This window comes from Pholis gunnellus, assembly GCF_910591455.1.
Source record: "Pholis gunnellus genome assembly, chromosome: 8".
NCBI lineage: Eukaryota > Metazoa > Chordata > Actinopteri > Perciformes > Pholidae > Pholis > Pholis gunnellus.
In genome coordinates this window covers 5,676,006-5,695,126 of record NC_136534.1, presented here as the reverse complement: position 1 = coordinate 5,695,126, position 19,121 = coordinate 5,676,006, and the positions used below count along the sequence as shown (strand labels likewise).

General features: G+C 40.8%; 1 protein-coding gene across 1 annotated transcript; it reads left to right on the top strand.

Annotated features, from left to right (window-relative positions):
• Positions 1–711: 711 nt before the first annotated feature.
• Positions 712–18,710, top strand: LOC306700002 (uncharacterized protein). The gene is made up of 14 exons (XM_079164866.1): positions 712–798; positions 1,232–1,308; positions 1,747–1,819; positions 1,984–2,096; positions 2,220–2,245; positions 2,507–2,644; positions 2,752–2,861; positions 2,949–3,044; positions 3,128–3,211; positions 3,291–3,417; positions 3,537–3,644; positions 4,367–4,547; positions 4,633–4,707; positions 14,175–18,710. Exons 1-14 carry the CDS (start codon positions 771–773, stop codon positions 14,256–14,258), a joined length of 1,320 nt encoding a protein of 439 aa, XP_079020992.1. The 5' UTR covers positions 712–770; the 3' UTR covers positions 14,259–18,710.
• Positions 18,711–19,121: the final 411 nt, after the last annotated feature.

The following is a 19,121-nucleotide window of genomic DNA, read 5'->3' as shown; positions in this document are numbered from 1 at the left end:
TTGAAATATGACTATAGACGTTTACATATATTTTGACTCAATATCTGCTTTTCACATATATCGTGAAGATATTTGAATAATGTCACATATACATATTTAGTAGGATAAAAATATGGCTTAAAAATCGACACATTCCATAGTATGTGTACAGTGTGAATAAAAACTTCAGTATGTACCCTATTGAAGGGTCAAATGGAAATATAATTAATAATTGAAAATATAATTTTATCATTATCAGAAATATATTTTTATTATAATATAATATTTTTATTTTTGTATTACAGTACACAGTAGAGGGAAACAGGTATGCAAAAGTAATACACTTGTTTAATTACAAAATTACATATTTGTCTAACTTAATCTCCGTTTGTGCACTGTTGACTCCCAACAACAATAATACAAATAATAACAATGATAACAATAATATTATTAATTATTATTATTATACAAATACAAATAGTAGTGTGGTGGTTTTAGGAATCAATGGATTATATATACGACACAATGTATCAATCTATGTGTTTGTGTGTGTGTGTGTGTGTGTGTGTGTGTGTGTGTGTGTGTGTATGTATATATGTGGTTTACATATATATGCTACCGTGTAGCATTGTCTTCATATCATTTGCATATGTCCATACACCAGAGTCGCGTTTAAAAGGGTTTTAGCGACACCTTGTGTTTAAACAGGAAACTGCGCTCTTTGTTCGGGAGGAAGGACGTGGACAAACGTGCAGTCTGCTTGCAGAACTCGTAGAAGTTGAGATCCACAAATGGCAGCGCAGGAGGAATTCTTCGGGGGTAAATCATGTTATTTCAAGTGCCGTTTACAATGTCTGCTATGTGTGTGTGTGTGTGTGTGTGTGTGTGTGTGTGTGTGTGTGTGTGTGTGTGTGTGTGTGTGTGTGTGTGTGTGTGTGTGTGTGTGTGTGTGTGTGTGTGTGTGTGTGTTGTGGTTGTGGACATAAAGTGTCCGGAGTATTGCGCTGCAGCGACTCGCGAACAATGAGGGACTTGTTGTGAAAACTCCACATCATGTCCAGTTTGCCCAAACAAACCACCACGTTTGTATTTTTTTAAAATATACACCTAGGCTACTGTATTACAGTGTGATATGCTGTGCTCTCGTTTCCATGTCACTTTGATGATATGTGTTCCTCATGTCACATGACTAAAGGAGCTCAATGTGCTGTTTGTTTCATTGAATGTTGCACAACGTTCATGGTGTTCACAGGCATACCCAAGATCCCATACTCACCCAATGCTGGGCCCGGAGAGGTCCTGTGCTTCAAACACTACAATGCAGAGGAGGTAGGTGTGGGACACGCACACACACGCACACACACACACAACTATTGCATGATATACCTGTAGATAACTTTTTCAGAAGGGCGTTTAGACTCATCTAACTTAATGTAATATTGTTGAGCGTATGATGATGTAGTTTGTGATATATGTGATGATGGATTGGACATATATTTATGTTTATTAAAAACATATATTTGTTGTTTTAATATATTTGTATTGATGTACTTTTTCTATGAACTTTATTTTCTTTTTTTTTATGAACCACATGTGGTTTAAACTTGATCAGTGATAGGATATTTATTTGCATGGAGTTGTGTGTGTGTGTGTGTGTGTGTGTGTGTGTGTGTGTGTGTGTGTGTGTGTGTGTGTGTGTGTGTGTGTGTGTGTGTGTGTGTGTGCACGCCATGTTTGAAGGTCTCAGATCGGTGCTTGTCTGTGCAGGTGCTGATGGGGAGGAAGATGGAGGACTGGCTGAGGTTCTCAGTCTACTACTGGCACACCTTCTGTGGGACTGGTACTGTAACAACTGACCTAACACTGATTTTGTCATCACTCCTTAAACAGTCTATGGGAATAGGCTCTCACATGAACGCTGTCATTCTATTGTCTTTTTAGATTTGTATACAGAAATACATTTTTAATTGAGCCCAACAGATATTATCTTTCTTCTTTTATCAGGAGCTGATCCTTTTGGGTCTCCGACCCTCCACCGGCCCTGGAATGAAGGAACTCCTATGGACTCAGCCAAGAAGCGACTCCGGGCCGCTTTTGAGTTTTTCAGCAAGCTTGGTGTGAGGGGAAATCACTTCAATTCTACAATGAAAGTCACATATACACAGTCGATTACTGAATATGTTACGATGTGTGTTTCCTCTGTGACCGCTGTTTCTTCCTCTTTCTTTTTTTTTTTACAGGTGAAATACTACACATTTCATGACAGGTAGTTGACCATTTCATTGTTTTTGATAGGTTTGTTTTTTTCTCAATATTTATTATCTGCTTACATAATCAAACTACCTTTACTTTACATGTTTGTGAATATTGGTTTCATGGATTATCTAGTGCCAGCAAGATTTGCTACAGCGGGGTTGTGCCTTAAAACCCTCCTTTGGCAACTTCCTCTGTGCAAATCGCTGCAATGAATTAATTTAATAGTAATTAAAAGTAGTGAAATGTAATATCCATCCTCTGTTTCCTACAGGGATATGGCTCCTGAGGGCTCCACGCTGGAGGAGTCCAACGGGAACCTGGATGAAATAACAGACCTGGCTCTCCAGCTGCAGAGCCAGACTGGAATCAAGGTGCTGTGGGCCACCTGCAACCTCTTTGCCCACCAAAGGTCAGAGTTTTATTCAGAAGCCCCCCCCCCCCACCTGAGGTTTAGCAAGGAAAGAGGTTCTTCCTCAGTAAACGTAATGATGTATACACATTGTGTCCATGTGACAGGTACATGAATGGTGCAGCCACCAACCCAGACTGTCACGTTGTGGCCTACGCTGGCGCTCAGCTGAAGAAGGGGCTTGACACGGCCAAGAAGCTGGGTGCAGAAAATTTCGGTACGAGTGACTTGATGTGTCTAAACTATCGACATGTTCGTTGTGCAGCACATGTTGCCACATCGTTGTGTACATTTGTCTCCTCAGTGTTTTGGGGAGGAAGGGAGGGTTTCCTCTCCGTCCACAACACGGACATTGCTGCTGAACTGAAGCACATGGCCAACTTCTTCAAAATGGCCGTCAGTAAGTGTGCACATGAATACGGGATTTATTCCAAATCAAGAGTTTTGGTCAGCATGCATTCATGTCTGTATATTTGTCACCAGAGTACAAAGAGAAGATTGGGTTGAAGTGTCAGTTTCTCATCGAGCCGAAGCCTAAGGAGCCCTGCAAACACCAGTATGACTACGGTAAGGTCTGTCCAAACCAGTATGCTTTGTAATCCAAAGAGTCCGAATGATGCATTTCATATGTCGCTCTCTTCTTTAGACGCTATGAGTGTCATCGGATTCCTTCAGCATTACGGTCTGGAGAGTCACTTCAAGTTGAACATTGAGCCCAACCACACCACTCTGGCCGGACACTCCTACGAACATGACGTTGTCATGGCGTCTGCGTGAGACATTACGAATAATATCGAAGCAAACACTGTTGCAAACTGTTTGGCACGTCCACAGCATCTTTAACGCGATGACAGTTTTACTTTCTGTATGTTCCTCGCCCGCTGGTGGACAGGTTTGGGATGCTGGGTTCAGTTGACTCCAACACGGGCTCTCCTGACCTGGGCTGGGACACGGACCAGTTCCCCATGGACCTCAGGAACACCACCTCGGTCATGAAGGTGAACTAATGTCTTTGATTTGTAGCAGAGTTTGTTGCCAATGATGTTTGTGAAGGTGACGTTGTCCAAACACTGTAAGATAAGGATACAAATAGCAGACATTGTTTAAATACTTAGCAATGGTTTAAAGGATTATTCATTAGTAGCGATTGATATTTTGGCCACGGGGCAGAGGAACAAACTTTCCTTAAAAAACCATAATGTTTTGTAAAATACAGCGTAAACCTTCCTAGCGCTTGTCTTTGTCAAATTAAGCGTATGAATATTATAACTTTTTTCCTCATGCAGATTACCACCTAATTGACATTGGTATATTTATTATATGTATATAAAGTAATGAAACCAACAACATCGCTATTTACTGAATTTGATTGACTGTTTTAAACGCTTTTCAACTAACTATATACTCTACTGTGTATAATTTGAATACTATAATACAGTGCAGTATTGAAATGAAAATAGCCTGCACACTGTAACATTACTCAAGCCGCGTATATTCTGTTCTTAACTGAGAACAAATCCCCAAATAAGAAAACACTTAGCTGAAAACAGCTGCCTCCTGTGGCAGCGAACAAGGCTGATGAGGAGAATCCTGGCTGGAAAACCCCCAAAATAGAAATAGATCATATAGAAAATATTGATTAATGCATTTTTAATGTTCATAATTGTTTATTGCAGTGGTACAGGAACCTCGTTATTATTTAGTGTCTAATCTTCTCCACGTCATCGTTGAACAAGGTGGTCTGCAGCCAGGAGGCCTGAACTTTGATGCCAAGGTGCGCAGGGAGTCCACAGACCTGGAGGACCTGTTCATCGCTCACATCGGAGCCATGGACACCTTTGCCAGAGGACTCAGAAATGCTGTTTGCATTATTGAGGACGGGCTCATCGATGGTATGGTGAAGGTATGTCTGCAGCTAAAGGAAAATCACTGTTTAATGGACTTTTATTTACAGGTACAGTAATATTATCTCTGTGTGATTCACACAGGAGCGTTACTCAAGTTTCAGTCACGGCCTTGGACAGAGAGTGGACGATGGTTCTGCCTCCTTGGAGGAAATGGAGGTAAGACGATTAGAGACTTGTAGCTACCGATACAGAAGAATGCAGTGAGTGAGATGATGGTCTCAAATATATAATTAAAGCTGCAAGCAGCATTGACCGGGCCCTCGCACATTCACGCACGTCGAGGGTACTGGCAGGACTCTGGAGGACGCTGCCGTGCATTTCCGTGACCATCATACACTGCGTGCACGAGTTAGATTATATTTCCTGCGTCGACCAGCAGCGTAGCAAGATCGTGTTGCCAGGTCTCAAGCCTCAAATGTGTTGAGGGTACATCCAATACAATCATAAATGAAAGCCTGTTAAGATCATCAAGAAAATGAATGTGCGTGAATGCGCTTCAGTGTTAGTAACATAACAGACTGTCAGTTTACTGGGATGGGGTTCAACTCCCTGCAGTGTCCTGCTGATTGGATTTGGAACTACCAGGACACTTAGGCAGAATCTGTGGGTGGATTTACCCCACTGTGAACGACGTACTTTTTGGTTTCTTTAGAGACGTTTTATATGGTTTGACCAATCACGAGTCTAAATAAGAATTCACACTCACCTCTGACGGAAGGCGCCCCTCCTGGTACGACGAAGGGGGAGAAGGAAAGAAAGAGAGGAAACTCTAGTTCTAATTTCCTTGCAAAACTATGGTAAAGCAACTGTCTTTATTTCCAAAATCAAGTTAGTACAAGTTTACATGCTAAAGCGTGTAAGGCCCCACCCCCCTTTTTGGCAGGCTTCCTATCGGGCCCCCTCTTACATGACGTAATTAATTTACAGTAGAAGCGTAGCTGTGGCCGATATTTCCTATTATGGTGTGGAGTACATTTAACCCTCCTGTTATGTTGCGGGTCAAATTGACCCGTTTCAAAGTTTTAAAATCTAGAAAAAATATTTCAAAGTACTTTTTCTGTATGAAACTTCTGTATCGGTACCTCCCTCTGAACAACAGCAGCATACCACTCCAGGTATCGGTACCTCCCTCTGAACAACAGCAGCATACCACTCCAGGGATAGGTACCTACCACTGAACAATAGCAGCATACCACTCCAGGGATAGGTACCTACCACTGAACAATAGCAGCATACCACTCCAGGTATCGGTACCTCCCTCTGAACAACAGCAGCATACCACTCCAGGTATCGGTACATACCTCTGAACAACAGCAGCATACCACTCCAGGGATCGGTACCTCCCTCTGAACAATAGCAGCATACCACTCCAGGGATCGGTACCTCCCTCTGAACAACAGCAGCATACCACTCCAGGGATAGGTACCTCCCTCTGAACAATAGCAGCATACCACTCCAGGGATCGGTACCTCCCTCTGAACAACAGCAGCATACCACTCCAGGGATCGGTACCTCCCTCTGAACAACAGCAGCATACCACTCCAGGGATCGGTACATACCTCTGAACAGTAGAATACCATCGGCCACTTTTCGATCTCAGCGACACTCCCTCAGACACTGAATCAAAATAGCATTAAGAGTGAAACGCTGAATTAAAATAGTATCAAGAACATTGTAATAGAACTGCATCACAGTCTAGCTTGTTAACAAGTCTTATACACCTTAAAAGAGGACTTGACTGCAGCGTCTGGCTTGCCTTAATTAGGGTAATCAACGTGAAAAAAATTAAATAAAAAATATCATGTATTTGCAACCCCCCCCCTGCAGGTTTATATTACAGAGATGATGTTCGGGTCAATTTGACCCGGCAGCGAAAGTGGAGGCTGTAAGGGGTCAGAAGGGTCAGGTTTAGACCATTTCTTTCTTTGAAAATGTGAGACAAAGTATTTCTTACTCCTCCCAACATGTGTCACACACACACACACACACACACACACACACACAGGTGCGGTCTCACTACCGCACCTGTTCGAGAAAGATACTATTTATTTAACCTTTTTTTTTCTCATGGGAAAACTCTGCCCACACTTAGCAGGAGAGGGGAGAAACATACGAAAGGGTTGCTTGGGAGTCCTACCAACATTAAACTCTGCAGATACATACAACACACCAGCTTACTGGAGGACAAAATGAGCAGAAACAAAAGGATGACAGCCCTGAAGGCTCTGGAGCACATCCTTGATCACGACAGTGAAATAGAAGAGGATGTGTCTGAAGATGAAGACCATCTTGAGGTCAATTCAGATTATAATGGTGCTGATTATGAACCATCAGATGAGGAAACTGATATACCTGTTCCTCCAAGAGAGACATTCGTGTCAAAAAATTTTGAAAGACAGTGGTCATCCTCACCCAACACATGTCAGCCAAGACTGTCTTATGCAAATATTATAAAGACAGAGCCAACATGTATTTGCACAAAGCACACCGTGACGACATGTCACTTTTGCGCTGTGTAGACACACACACACACACACACACACACACACACACACACACACACACACACACACACACACACACACACACACACACACACACACACACACACACACACCTCGTTCATTGTGCTGATCTCTTGTTAATTTTTGTAAATGTCTATTTCTTAACACTATAAGTAAACATAAGTAAAGTTTACTTTCAATATAAATCCTTCTGACTCATTTGGCTTGATTTTGAGTGAGCGCGTCAATATGACCCTGAACAGCAGAGGTGTCTCATCTCCATTTATCTACATCACCCCATGAAAAAAATAAAGTTTTAAAATAATTTAGAGAAAAATACATGTTATGGTAGACTAATGCAATTTACATCTAGGTTTTTCCAATGTACCTAAAAAATAGTTTGAACATGTATTTTTCATTAAAACGAGTGAGTTATCCTCATTGAACTATGATCTATAGAGGGGGGAATTACTTCATTCCACTAAATACTGATTGAATTGTTAGTAAGGGTGTTGGTGATGAGGTACAAACTATATTTATTAGGATTTTTTGGTTTCTGACAACTTTTGGATGATTTAATTAACATGCACCGGGTCATATTGACCCGCGAACACCATGGCTGTACCTAAGAAACGAACATAACAGGAGGGTTAACCCATTCAGTCCTGTACTGTGCATGTGAGCATAATATAGCAGGTCTCCCTATGATACAGTGTTTGACATTTGTTACAATATTATTCGATATTACACAACAGTACCTATCCCTGGAGTGGAATGTGTTGAAGAAATCATTCAAGTACAGTTCAGAAGTGGCTGTGGTGTTGTGAGTTTATTAAAGCATGCCGGCACACTGGTGACCTCACAGAGCAGATCTGAGCCGGTGAGTTGACCCAGAACAAATGAAAAAGAAGCATTTTATACAGGGAGCCAGAGCAGTGTTTAGACTGCATGTAAATACTAGAAAACTAGGGAACATTATGACCAGACATAATGTAATTACAAGTAGAGACAAAGGGCAGGAAGGGGTCATTCACATTCAGACCTGCAGGAAGGACACACAGTTGGCATTTGGTCATTCAAGGGGTCGACACAGCAGGGGGGGCTGAAGTAGCACCTAGGAGTCATTTGGTTAGGAATTCTGGCCACAATGTGTATTCTTCATCATATGCCAGTACTTTTGCAGCGGCACACTGTTTGCTGAAGGCAGGTTCCGCTTGAAAGTGGTAGTTCACTCTCAGACAGGCACACCAGTGCCGTCTCTTGATGCATATGCACATTTTATGTAAATTATTTTGATTCACGAACAGTGATGCCGTAAATGTATTTCTTTGGCTTTATCAACAAAGTAGCCTAACATCTGTTTTATCATCAGGTATCGGTCCCTCCCTCTGAACAACAGCAGCATACCACTCCAGGGATAGGTACCTCCCTCTGAACAATAGCAGCATACCACTCCAGGGATCGGTACCTCCCTCTGAACAACAGCAGCATACCACTCCAGGGATAGGTACCTCCCTCTGAACAACAGCAGCATACCACTCCAGGGATCGGTACATACCTCTGAACAGTAGAATACCATCGGCCACTTTTCGATCTCAGCGACACTCCCTCAGACACTGAATCAAAATAGCATTAAGAGTGAAACGCTGAATTAAAATAGTATCAAGAACATTGTAATAGAACTGCATCACAGTCTAGCTTGTTAACAAGTCTTATACACCTTAAAAGAGGACTTGACTGCAGCGTCTGGCTTGCCTTAATTAGGGTAATCAACGTGAAAAAAATTAAATAAAAAATATCATGTATTTGCAACCCCCCCCCTGCAGGTTTATATTACAGAGATGATGTTCGGGTCAATTTGACCCGGCAGCGAAAGTGGAGGCTGTAAGGGGTCAGAAGGGTCAAGTTTAGACCATTTCTTTCTTTGAAAATGTGAGACAAAGTATTTCTTACTCCTCCCAACATGTGTCACACACACACACACACACACACACACACACAGGTGCGGTCTCACTACCGCACCTGTTCGAGAAAGATACTATTTATTTAACCTTTTTTTTTCTCATGGGAAAACTCTGCCCACACTTAGCAGGAGAGGGGAGAAACATACGAAAGGGTTGCTTGGGAGTCCTACCAACATTAAACTCTGCAGATACATACAACACACCAGCTTACTGGAGGACAAAATGAGCAGAAACAAAAGGATGACAGCCCTGAAGGCTCTGGAGCACATCCTTGATCACGACAGTGAAATAGAAGAGGATGTGTCTGAAGATGAAGACCATCTTGAGGTCAATTCAGATTATAATGGTGCTGATTATGAACCATCAGATGAGGAAACTGATATACCTGTTCCTCCAAGAGAGACATTCGTGTCAAAAAATTTTGAAAGACAGTGGTCATCCTCACCCAACACATGTCAGCCAAGACTGTCTTATGCAAATATTATAAAGACAGAGCCAACATGTATTTGCACAAAGCACACCGTGACGACATGTCACTTTTGCGCTGTGTAGACACACACACACACACACACACACACACACACACACACACACACACACACACACACACCTCGTTCATTGTGCTGATCTCTTGTTAATTTTTGTAAATGTCTATTTCTTAACACTATAAGTAAACATAAGTAAAGTTTACTTTCAATATAAATCCTTCTGACTCATTTGGCTTGATTTTGAGTGAGCGCGTCAATATGACCCTGAACAGCAGAGGTGTCTCATCTCCATTTATCTACATCACCCCATGAAAAAAATAAAGTTTTAAAATAATTTAGAGAAAAATACATGTTATGGTAGACTAATGCAATTTACATCTAGGTTTTTCCAATGTACCTAAAAAATAGTTTGAACATGTATTTTTCATTAAAACGAGTGAGTTATCCTCATTGAACTATGATCTATAGAGGGGGGAATTACTTCATTCCACTAAATACTGATTGAATTGTTAGTAAGGGTGTTGGTGATGAGGTACAAACTATATTTATTAGGATTTTTTGGTTTCTGACAACTTTTGGATGATTTAATTAACATGCACCGGGTCATATTGACCCGCGAACACCATGGCTGTACCTAAGAAACGAACATAACAGGAGGGTTAACCCATTCAGTCCTGTACTGTGCATGTGAGCATAATATAGCAGGTCTCCCTATGATACAGTGTTTGACATTTGTTACAATATTATTCGATATTACACAACAGTACCTATCCCTGGAGTGGAATGTGTTGAAGAAATCATTCAAGTACAGTTCAGAAGTGGCTGTGGTGTTGTGAGTTTATTAAAGCATGCCGGCACACTGGTGACCTCACAGAGCAGATCTGAGCCGGTGAGTTGACCCAGAACAAATGAAAAAGAAGCATTTTATACAGGGAGCCAGAGCAGTGTTTAGACTGCATGTAAATACTAGAAAACTAGGGAACATTATGACCAGACATAATGTAATTACAAGTAGAGACAAAGGGCAGGAAGGGGTCATTCACATTCAGACCTGCAGGAAGGACACACAGTTGGCATTTGGTCATTCAAGGGGTCGACACAGCAGGGGGGGCTGAAGTAGCACCTAGGAGTCATTTGGTTAGGAATTCTGGCCACAATGTGTATTCTTCATCATATGCCAGTACTTTTGCAGCGGCACACTGTTTGCTGAAGGCAGGTTCCGCTTGAAAGTGGTAGTTCACTCTCAGACAGGCACACCAGTGCCGTCTCTTGATGCATATGCACATTTTATGTAAATTATTTTGATTCACGAACAGTGATGCCGTAAATGTATTTCTTTGGCTTTATTAACAAAGTAGCCTAACATCTGTTTTATCATCAGGTATCGGTCCCTCCCTCTGAACAACAGCAGCATACCACTCCAGGGATAGGTACCTCCCTCTGAACAATAGCAGCATACCACTCCAGGGATCGGTACCTCCCTCTGAACAACAGCAGCATACCACTCCAGGGATCGGTACATACCTCTGAACAGTAGAATACCATCGGCCACTTTTCGATCTCAGCGACACTCCCTCAGACACTGAATCAAAATAGCATTAAGAGTGAAACGCTGAATTAAAATAGTATCAAGAACATTGTAATATAACTGCATCACAGTCTAGCTTGTTAACAAGTCTTATACACCTTAAAAGAGGACTTGACTGCAGCGTCTGGCTGGTATCCTCAATCTCTGATGACGAGTGACTGTAAAAAAAATAAGAATAAAAGCTGCAAGCACATCGAGGGTACTGGCAGGACTCTGGTTGACGCGGCCGTGCATTTCTGTGACCATCAAACACTGCGTGCACGAGTTAGATGATATTTCCTGCGTCGACCAGCAGCGTAACAAGATCGTGTTGACAGGTCTTAAGCCTCAAATGTGTTGAGGGTACCTCCAATACAATCATAAATGTAAGCCTGTTAAGATCATCAAGAAAATGAATGTGCGTGAATGCGCTTCAGTGTTAGTAACATAACAGACTGTCAGTTTACTGGGATGGGGTTCAACTCCCTGCAGTGTCCTGCTGATTGGATTTGGACTTACATGAAAGTTAAGAAAACAGTGTCATTTGCTTTCACTTGAACACTTTAATTTAACACTGTTTTCATTTTAAGCTCTTCTGTAACTTTAGATTGTAGTGTGAAGCATTCATTGTAATATTTAACCTGATTCTCATGTAGAAGCTCTGGACAGATCATTTATACTAATGTCGACTGACATGGTTTGAAAGCCCACTGTTATCTAACTTTTGCTCCCCAAACATCTTAGTTTGCACATATTTAGATCAGAGAAGTCTTTTTCTCATGGTGTGCCCACAAACCCTTTTAATAAGTTCAGTGTTTGGGCAGCTGTAATTATAGAATCCTGCTTACGTCCGTGCTTATCAGTAGGTGGCGCTATGACTAGGAGTTAATATTGGCATGCAGAAGTCCTAAAGTCATGACAGTCAACAACCATGTCAAGTTTGGGACAGTTTTGACAAAGTACAGTTGAGTTACAACAGCTTGATGGATGATGGTGAACCATGTGAAATGGCTGCCACACCAAATCCACGTCTTTTGATGCAACCTAAAGCTTTTAGTAACTTTTAATCACTAAGGTCTTGAGATTGTTCTGACCAAATTCTAAGTTGATCTGATTAATTCCCGAGGAGGAGTTTGTTAAAGTAGAGCACCTGGAAATTGCACAAACGACACTAGAAATTCATACAAAATTCAAAATGGCTGACTTCTGGTTGGGTTTAGGGCTTAGAGCCCAAAGACCTTTTTTAAGTCTACATGTGATACACCTGCTTCCCAATTTGTATACATCTAGGTGAGACGTACTGCGAGGGCTGCATCGTCGAAATATTGTAGGGGGCGCTATCGAGCCGACTTGCCACTCTGAAACATTAAAGTTACATCAGATAACTACATTCAGGGTTTTAAATGTGTGTGACAAGTTTCGTTATGTTTTGAGCATTTTTGGCCCCTCAAAAACACCTTCATTTTTATGGCGAAGAATGCGTCGCCACGGCAACAGCTTTTCACGAAACAACAAGCTTTGAGTAACTTTTCATCACAAAGGTCTTTAGATTGTACTGACCAATTTTGAAGTTGATTCGATTATTTCCCTAGGAGGAGTTCGTTAAAGTGCAGCGCCTGGAAATGACAAAAACGACACTAGAAATTCATAACAAATGCAAAATGTCTGACTTCCGGTTGGGTTTAAAGCATGGTCCCAAGAGACTTTTATTTAAGTCCACATGTGATACATGTGCCCACCAAATTTTGTAAATCTATGTGAAATGTAGTGCGAGGGCTGCTTCGTCGAAGTTTTGTAGGGGGCGCTATTGAGCCGATTTGCCCCTCTGAAGCAATAAAATCATATTATATAACTACATTTTGGGCTTGTAATCTGCGTGCTGAGTTTGCTTATGTTTCAAGCTCTTTTAGCCTCTCAAAATGACCTTTGTTTTTCACGGCGAAGACTGCGTCGCCACGGCAACGGCGTTTGACGAAACGTCAAAAGCTTCATGAACTGGCATTATGAACTTCTTACATTTGTGTGGAAGTAGTTTGATGTTGATCTGATTTACCTACTAAGAGAAACAAGACAAAGTATAAAGACTTTAACTTACTGTTACCAGTAGGTGGCGCTATGACTATGATTAAAAATTGGCCTGCAGATGTCTTCAGGCCTGGAGTCTAATCAAACATGTAAAATCTGGTAAAGATCTGATGATGTGGAGTCAAGTTACATCAGTTTATTCGTTCATGGCGAAGGATCGCAATTCGCCGAGCCGCCACGTCGCCGCCATCCGATAACTTCTTACAATCTTCACAATGAAGCATTATCAAGGTCTTAAGGCTTTCCTGGCAACATTTGAGAGGGATCTGATTAATCTGTGAGGATCAGGATGTCAAAGTAGAAAACGTACAACTTCCAGTTGCCACTAGGTGGCGCTCTTACTATGATTCTAAGCTGTGATAGAGATATGTTCTGAGTCAGGATGACATGACATATGAGAGATTTGGAGCAGATTAGACAATGTACGGCCGAGTTACAACAACTTCCTTTTTCGTGGCGAATGGTGTTTTTTTGACACCACGCCACGGATACATAGTTCGATAACTTTTTGATCTTTGAGTAACATTTCACTGCCAAGGTCTCAAGAGCAGACTGAAAAAATCTGAAGTCGATCGGGTTAAATCTCTAGGAGGAGTTCGTTAAAGTATGATGCCTTGAAACGGTCCAAAAACGTCATACACTTCAAAATGGCCGACTTCCTGTTTGGTTTAGTGGAAAATTCCAAGAGGATTTTTTGTACACCCCATCACGTTCCACATACCTACCAAATTTCATACAGCTAGGTGAAACCCAATGTTGGGGCTACTCAATAGGGGGCGCTAGCGAGCCAATATTTCATAACGCAGCTGGACACCCCAATCAGACTGCAATTTTCGCAAATTCTGGCTTGCATGCCAAATCTCGAAAACCTTCCAGTATCCCAAGCACCTCCTTTTTGCGACGAAACATGAAAAATAATCGGAAGAATAATAAACATTACGAATACAATAGGTCCTCCGCTCCGACTACGTCGGTGCTCGGGCCCTAATAATAATAATATATTTTGTTTTCTCAGGCCTTCATCAAGCAGAACGGTGAGCCGAATGTAACGTCAGGCAAGCAAGAAAAATATGAATCCATCTTTAATCGCTACATATAATAAAAGCATCACTCTCTTCTGTCTGCATATGACATGATAACATGTGGCCTTATCAGAATCACAACCGTTTATTGCAGAGGTATGTTGCACATACAAGGAATTTGACATGACGAGTGATGAATAACATTAAAACAATCAACACAGTGCACAAACAGATGGATAACAGTGCTATAAACAAGTGTAATGTAAAAGTGTCAAGTGTATTTGAATAAAGAAACATAGAAGGCATGTGCAGGGGAGTGACAAACAGAAAGGTAGAATACTTCAATAAACCCCACTGGGATTAAGAATTGCATTTATTGCAGTTATTTCACTAACTTAAAAAATGTAATTACTAAACACTGAAGGTAGAGAGCTGAAATGTTAAAGTATTCTTGACAGACTGACAGACTTATTCAATATAACATTTTTGGAATCTGTGTATCAGTATGTATTTGTAGAGCTCTTGACATCTTCCTGGCATTTGATACTGGGAGGCTGTATTTGTATTAGCTTATGACTACTGATATTCACTGTGTAGTAAAACACATTTTCACATAGCAGTTGATGAGTATCATGAAATACTGAAGTATCAAGTAGTTTTCCTTGTAACTATTAAATAGATATAACATGATAAATATCCAGACATCTGGTTTATTGTGCGAGAGCACAACATTTCTACTTTAAATTGCATAGTGTCTGAAATCTGACAATGTGTGGCTATAGCTTTAGCTGTAAAAAATGGATAAAAAAAATAATAAAACATAAAACTAGAGAAGACAGTTCCTGAATACATTGAGATGTCAACACTAAGTGTTGAAAGGCTGAAACTAAACTGAATTGCTATTTGGATGAATACAAAGGATTATCATTTTCCTTTAATTGTTCTTTAGGCTCCCTGAGCCGACGACAAATATTTAATTCCTCTAGTTGTTCGTCAACATAAAAGATCTGGAATCTCTCTAAATGTCTCTCTTTTTATTGATTATTATTATTATTATTTTTTTATATTTTATAGCCGACAAATAAATATAGAATTCCTCAAGTTGATAGAATCCCTCTAAATGTCTTTTTCTTTTTGGTTACCTATTAACCCAGGTTTCTGTTTAAACCTCTTTTTAGTTACCTATTAACTAAAGCATTGTAGTTTATGTAAGTCTCCTTCAGACTTTTTAATTAGTGTCCCTCCACTAAAGTGTTTTTTTCATCTACATTTTGTTTAGAGTACTTCACGGTTAGGCTGTACGGGCCAACATTCTTATTACCTGTAATGATTTTGGATTCCTATAATCCCAGGTTCCCTGTAATGATTCTCCAACCTGCTCGGTTCACAAAAAGGGACTCGTCACTCCGTCTCCTCCTCAGCACAATCCTGGCCTCTCAATTTGCCAAACTATTCTCGTGTGAGGAGAAGGCGGAGGGCTTTCTCCGAGAGTCCTAAGCTCTACTGTGCACAGATTCAGGTTCAAAGCTGGAGACAAGTGGAGATATTGAGCTCCGGCGTTCGAAGGACCATTATGTTAGGAAAAATTCACTCGAGCCGTGGTAACAATCATTAAACAGGACATTTATTCTTCGCAAAGAAGGAGACAGAGTTGATTCACATACAGTATACATGGATCAAGGCTGCTCTGAGATCTGTCTCCGAGCCTCTGATATTTATAAGTAAACATACAGTGTCACAGGCAATACGTCACAAAAGGATAACACACAAATTGCCTTCATACAGCATATTCTAATTATCGGGACACTTTAACAATTCGTTCTAGTACAAAGGTCACTTTTATAATCGGAAGACGCCATGAAGTATTGACACCGTCTACAACTTTATTTACCTTTACAAGCAGTGCTGAGTGTTCTTTCGGATAGATAGACTGAACAGCTGTGGCGCTTAATGTCAGAGGAAGTTCACACAAGGACAGGGTCCCATAAAAATGATCTCATAAGGACACCAGCCTTTGTAAGCACATATTATAATTAGTCATTTAGATTTTCCCCAACAACTGTACAATTACATTTTGATGCCATTGTTTTATTAAATACAATAGTAATAGTTTTATGACCACAACGAGAAATTGCCTCATATTTTATTGAGGCAAAATAATAATAATAATAATAATAATAATTAAAGCTGCAAGCAGCGATGTACGGGCCCTCGCATCCTCCCGCACGTCGGAGGTACTGGCAGAATGCCGGCAGAAGCGGCCATAAACATCTGCGACCATCAGACAGCGAGCCCACAAGTTAGACGTATTTTTAATGATTGGACTGTGTGACACTGGAAATTATGGAGTGCAAATATTTCACCAGTTCCTGTATCCACTATGTGGCGCTAGAGAACACGCGCAAACATGCATTATGTTGCTCTATATCAAATATAGACCACATCATGTATATCCAATTCAGTGTCACATAACGCTGTCTTCCTGTTGTCAGTAGGTGGCACTATGACTTTAAGTGGAAATTGGCTCATAGACATCCTCAGGCCATGACTATTATCAAGTATGGCAAGTTTGGGACAGATTTGAGCAATTCCAGTGGAGTTACATCAGCTTGTTTAACGGCGAATCACTTAAAATGGCCGCCATGCCACGGCTACGCCATTCCAGCAAACGTAAAACTTTTAGTAACTTTTAATTGCAACAGTCTTTAGATTATACTGACCAAATTTGAAGTGGATCTGACAAAGTCCCTAGGAGGAGTTTGTTAAAGTATAGCGACTAGAAAGCATGGGGAAATTCACACAAAAATCAAAATGGCCGACTTTCCGTTAATTTTAGAGCATGGTCCCAAGACACTTTTTTTTAAGTCTTCATATGATACACGTGGCTACCAAATTGCATACATGTAGGTCAAACGTAGCGCTGGGGCTGCATTTTTGAATATTTGTAGGGGGCGCTATCGAGGCAATTTGAAAGGGTCAAGCCAAAAAGCCATATGAAATATTTATTTCCATCACCTATGACACCTGTGCAAAGTTCCAAGGCTTGTTGAGCATCCTAAGCCACAGAAAAATAAGCTTCATTTTTCATGGCAAATGACATGTTGCCACGGCAACAGCGTTTAACGACAACACACAATATTCATGATGAAGCATCATCATTGTCTTACAAATTACCTTACCATATTTGAGAGCGGTTTGGGCAACTTCCTAGTCGAAGTACATCAAAGTATAAAACTTGTCATTTTCTTGTGCCAGTAGGTGGCGCTATGACTTTGTAAAAATGTTGGCATGGAAATGTGTTCAGGCTTGGACCAGCATCATGCAAAACAAGTTTGGGGCAGATTGAATAAAGTACCTTGTAGTTACAACAACTTCCTCTTTCATGGCGAACGGCACGAAATGTGCCTGACATGGGCGCCACATAAAACAAAGGTCGTTCAATGTCAGTACACCATTTCAGTAACTTTTCATCATGAATGTCTTTAGATCATCTTGACCAAATTTGAAGTTGATTGTATAAATTCTGTGGGAGGAGTTCGTTAAAGTACAATGCCTGAAAACAATGAAAAATGCCTCAAAATGCAAAGAAATGGGAGTATTACTGCATCGCCCCCTAGAGGTTGTATGGAATAAAAATTTGAGGGTATGTTACAGGACACAATGTGAACATATGCTACAGATTTCGTGGTGATAAGCCACATGGTTTTGAAGTTATATATATTGCTGTAGAAGGCCAATTCCTCATGAAATTCATTGGTCCATATATTCTTAATGCAATAAGATATCAACAAACTTTTCATAACTGTTGATGATAGATATCCAATAATGATTCACAGCAAGTTTGGTACCAATCAGACACGGGGTCTAGGAGAAGTGATTTTTTTTTTTTTTTTACAAAATTCAAAATGGCGGAAGATTTTGGTAGGCGGAGCTTAGGGTCCCAAGAGGATTTTTTGTAGAACTCATTCAGTTGCTCATGTCTGTAAAATCTTAAGTAATTTGGACATACGGGCTGTCGGGGCTTGCCTTTCCAACTTCTAGGGGGCGCTAGCGAGTCATTTTGTCATGCTCGAGCATTGGACCCATAAAATATCAAAATTTCCCGCAGTCCTGATATGCTCGCCAAATATGGGGAGGTTGGGGACATGTCAGATACCCTTAAACGCATTTTCATCATAGGGAAGAATAATAATAATAATTAAAGCTGCAAGCAGCATTGACCGGGCCCTCGCACATTCACGCACGTCGAGGGTACTGGCAGGACTCTGGAGGACGCTGCCGTGCGTTTCTTTGACCATCAAACACTGTGTGCATGAGTTAGATGATATTTCCTGCGTCGACCAGCAGCGTAACAAGATCGCGTTGACAGGTCTTAAGCCTCAAATGTGTTGAGGGTACCTCCGATACAATCATAAATGAAAGCCTGTTAAGATCATCAAGAAAATGAATGTGCGTGAATGCGCTTCAGGGTTAGTAACATAACAGACAGTCAGTTTACTGGGATGGGGTTCAACTCCCTGCAGTGTCCTGATTTTATTTGGACTTACATGAAAGTTAAGAAAACAGTAGTATCATTTGCTTTTACTTGAACACTTTAATTTAACACCGTTTTCTTTTTAAGCTCTTCTGTAACTTTAGACTGTTTTGTGAAGCATTCATTGTGACATTTAACCTGATTCTCGTGTAGAAGCTCTGGACAGATCATTTATACTAATGTCGACTGATATGGTTTGGATAACCTACTGTTATCTAACTTTTGCTCTCCAAGCATCTTAGTTTGCACATATTTAGATCAGAGAAGTCTTTTTCTCATGGTGTGCCCACAAACCCTTCTAATAAGTTCAGTTTGGGCCGCTGTATTTATAGAATCCTGCTTACGTCCGTGCTTATCAGTAGGTGGCGCTATGACTATGAGTTAATATTGGCATGCAGAAGTCCTA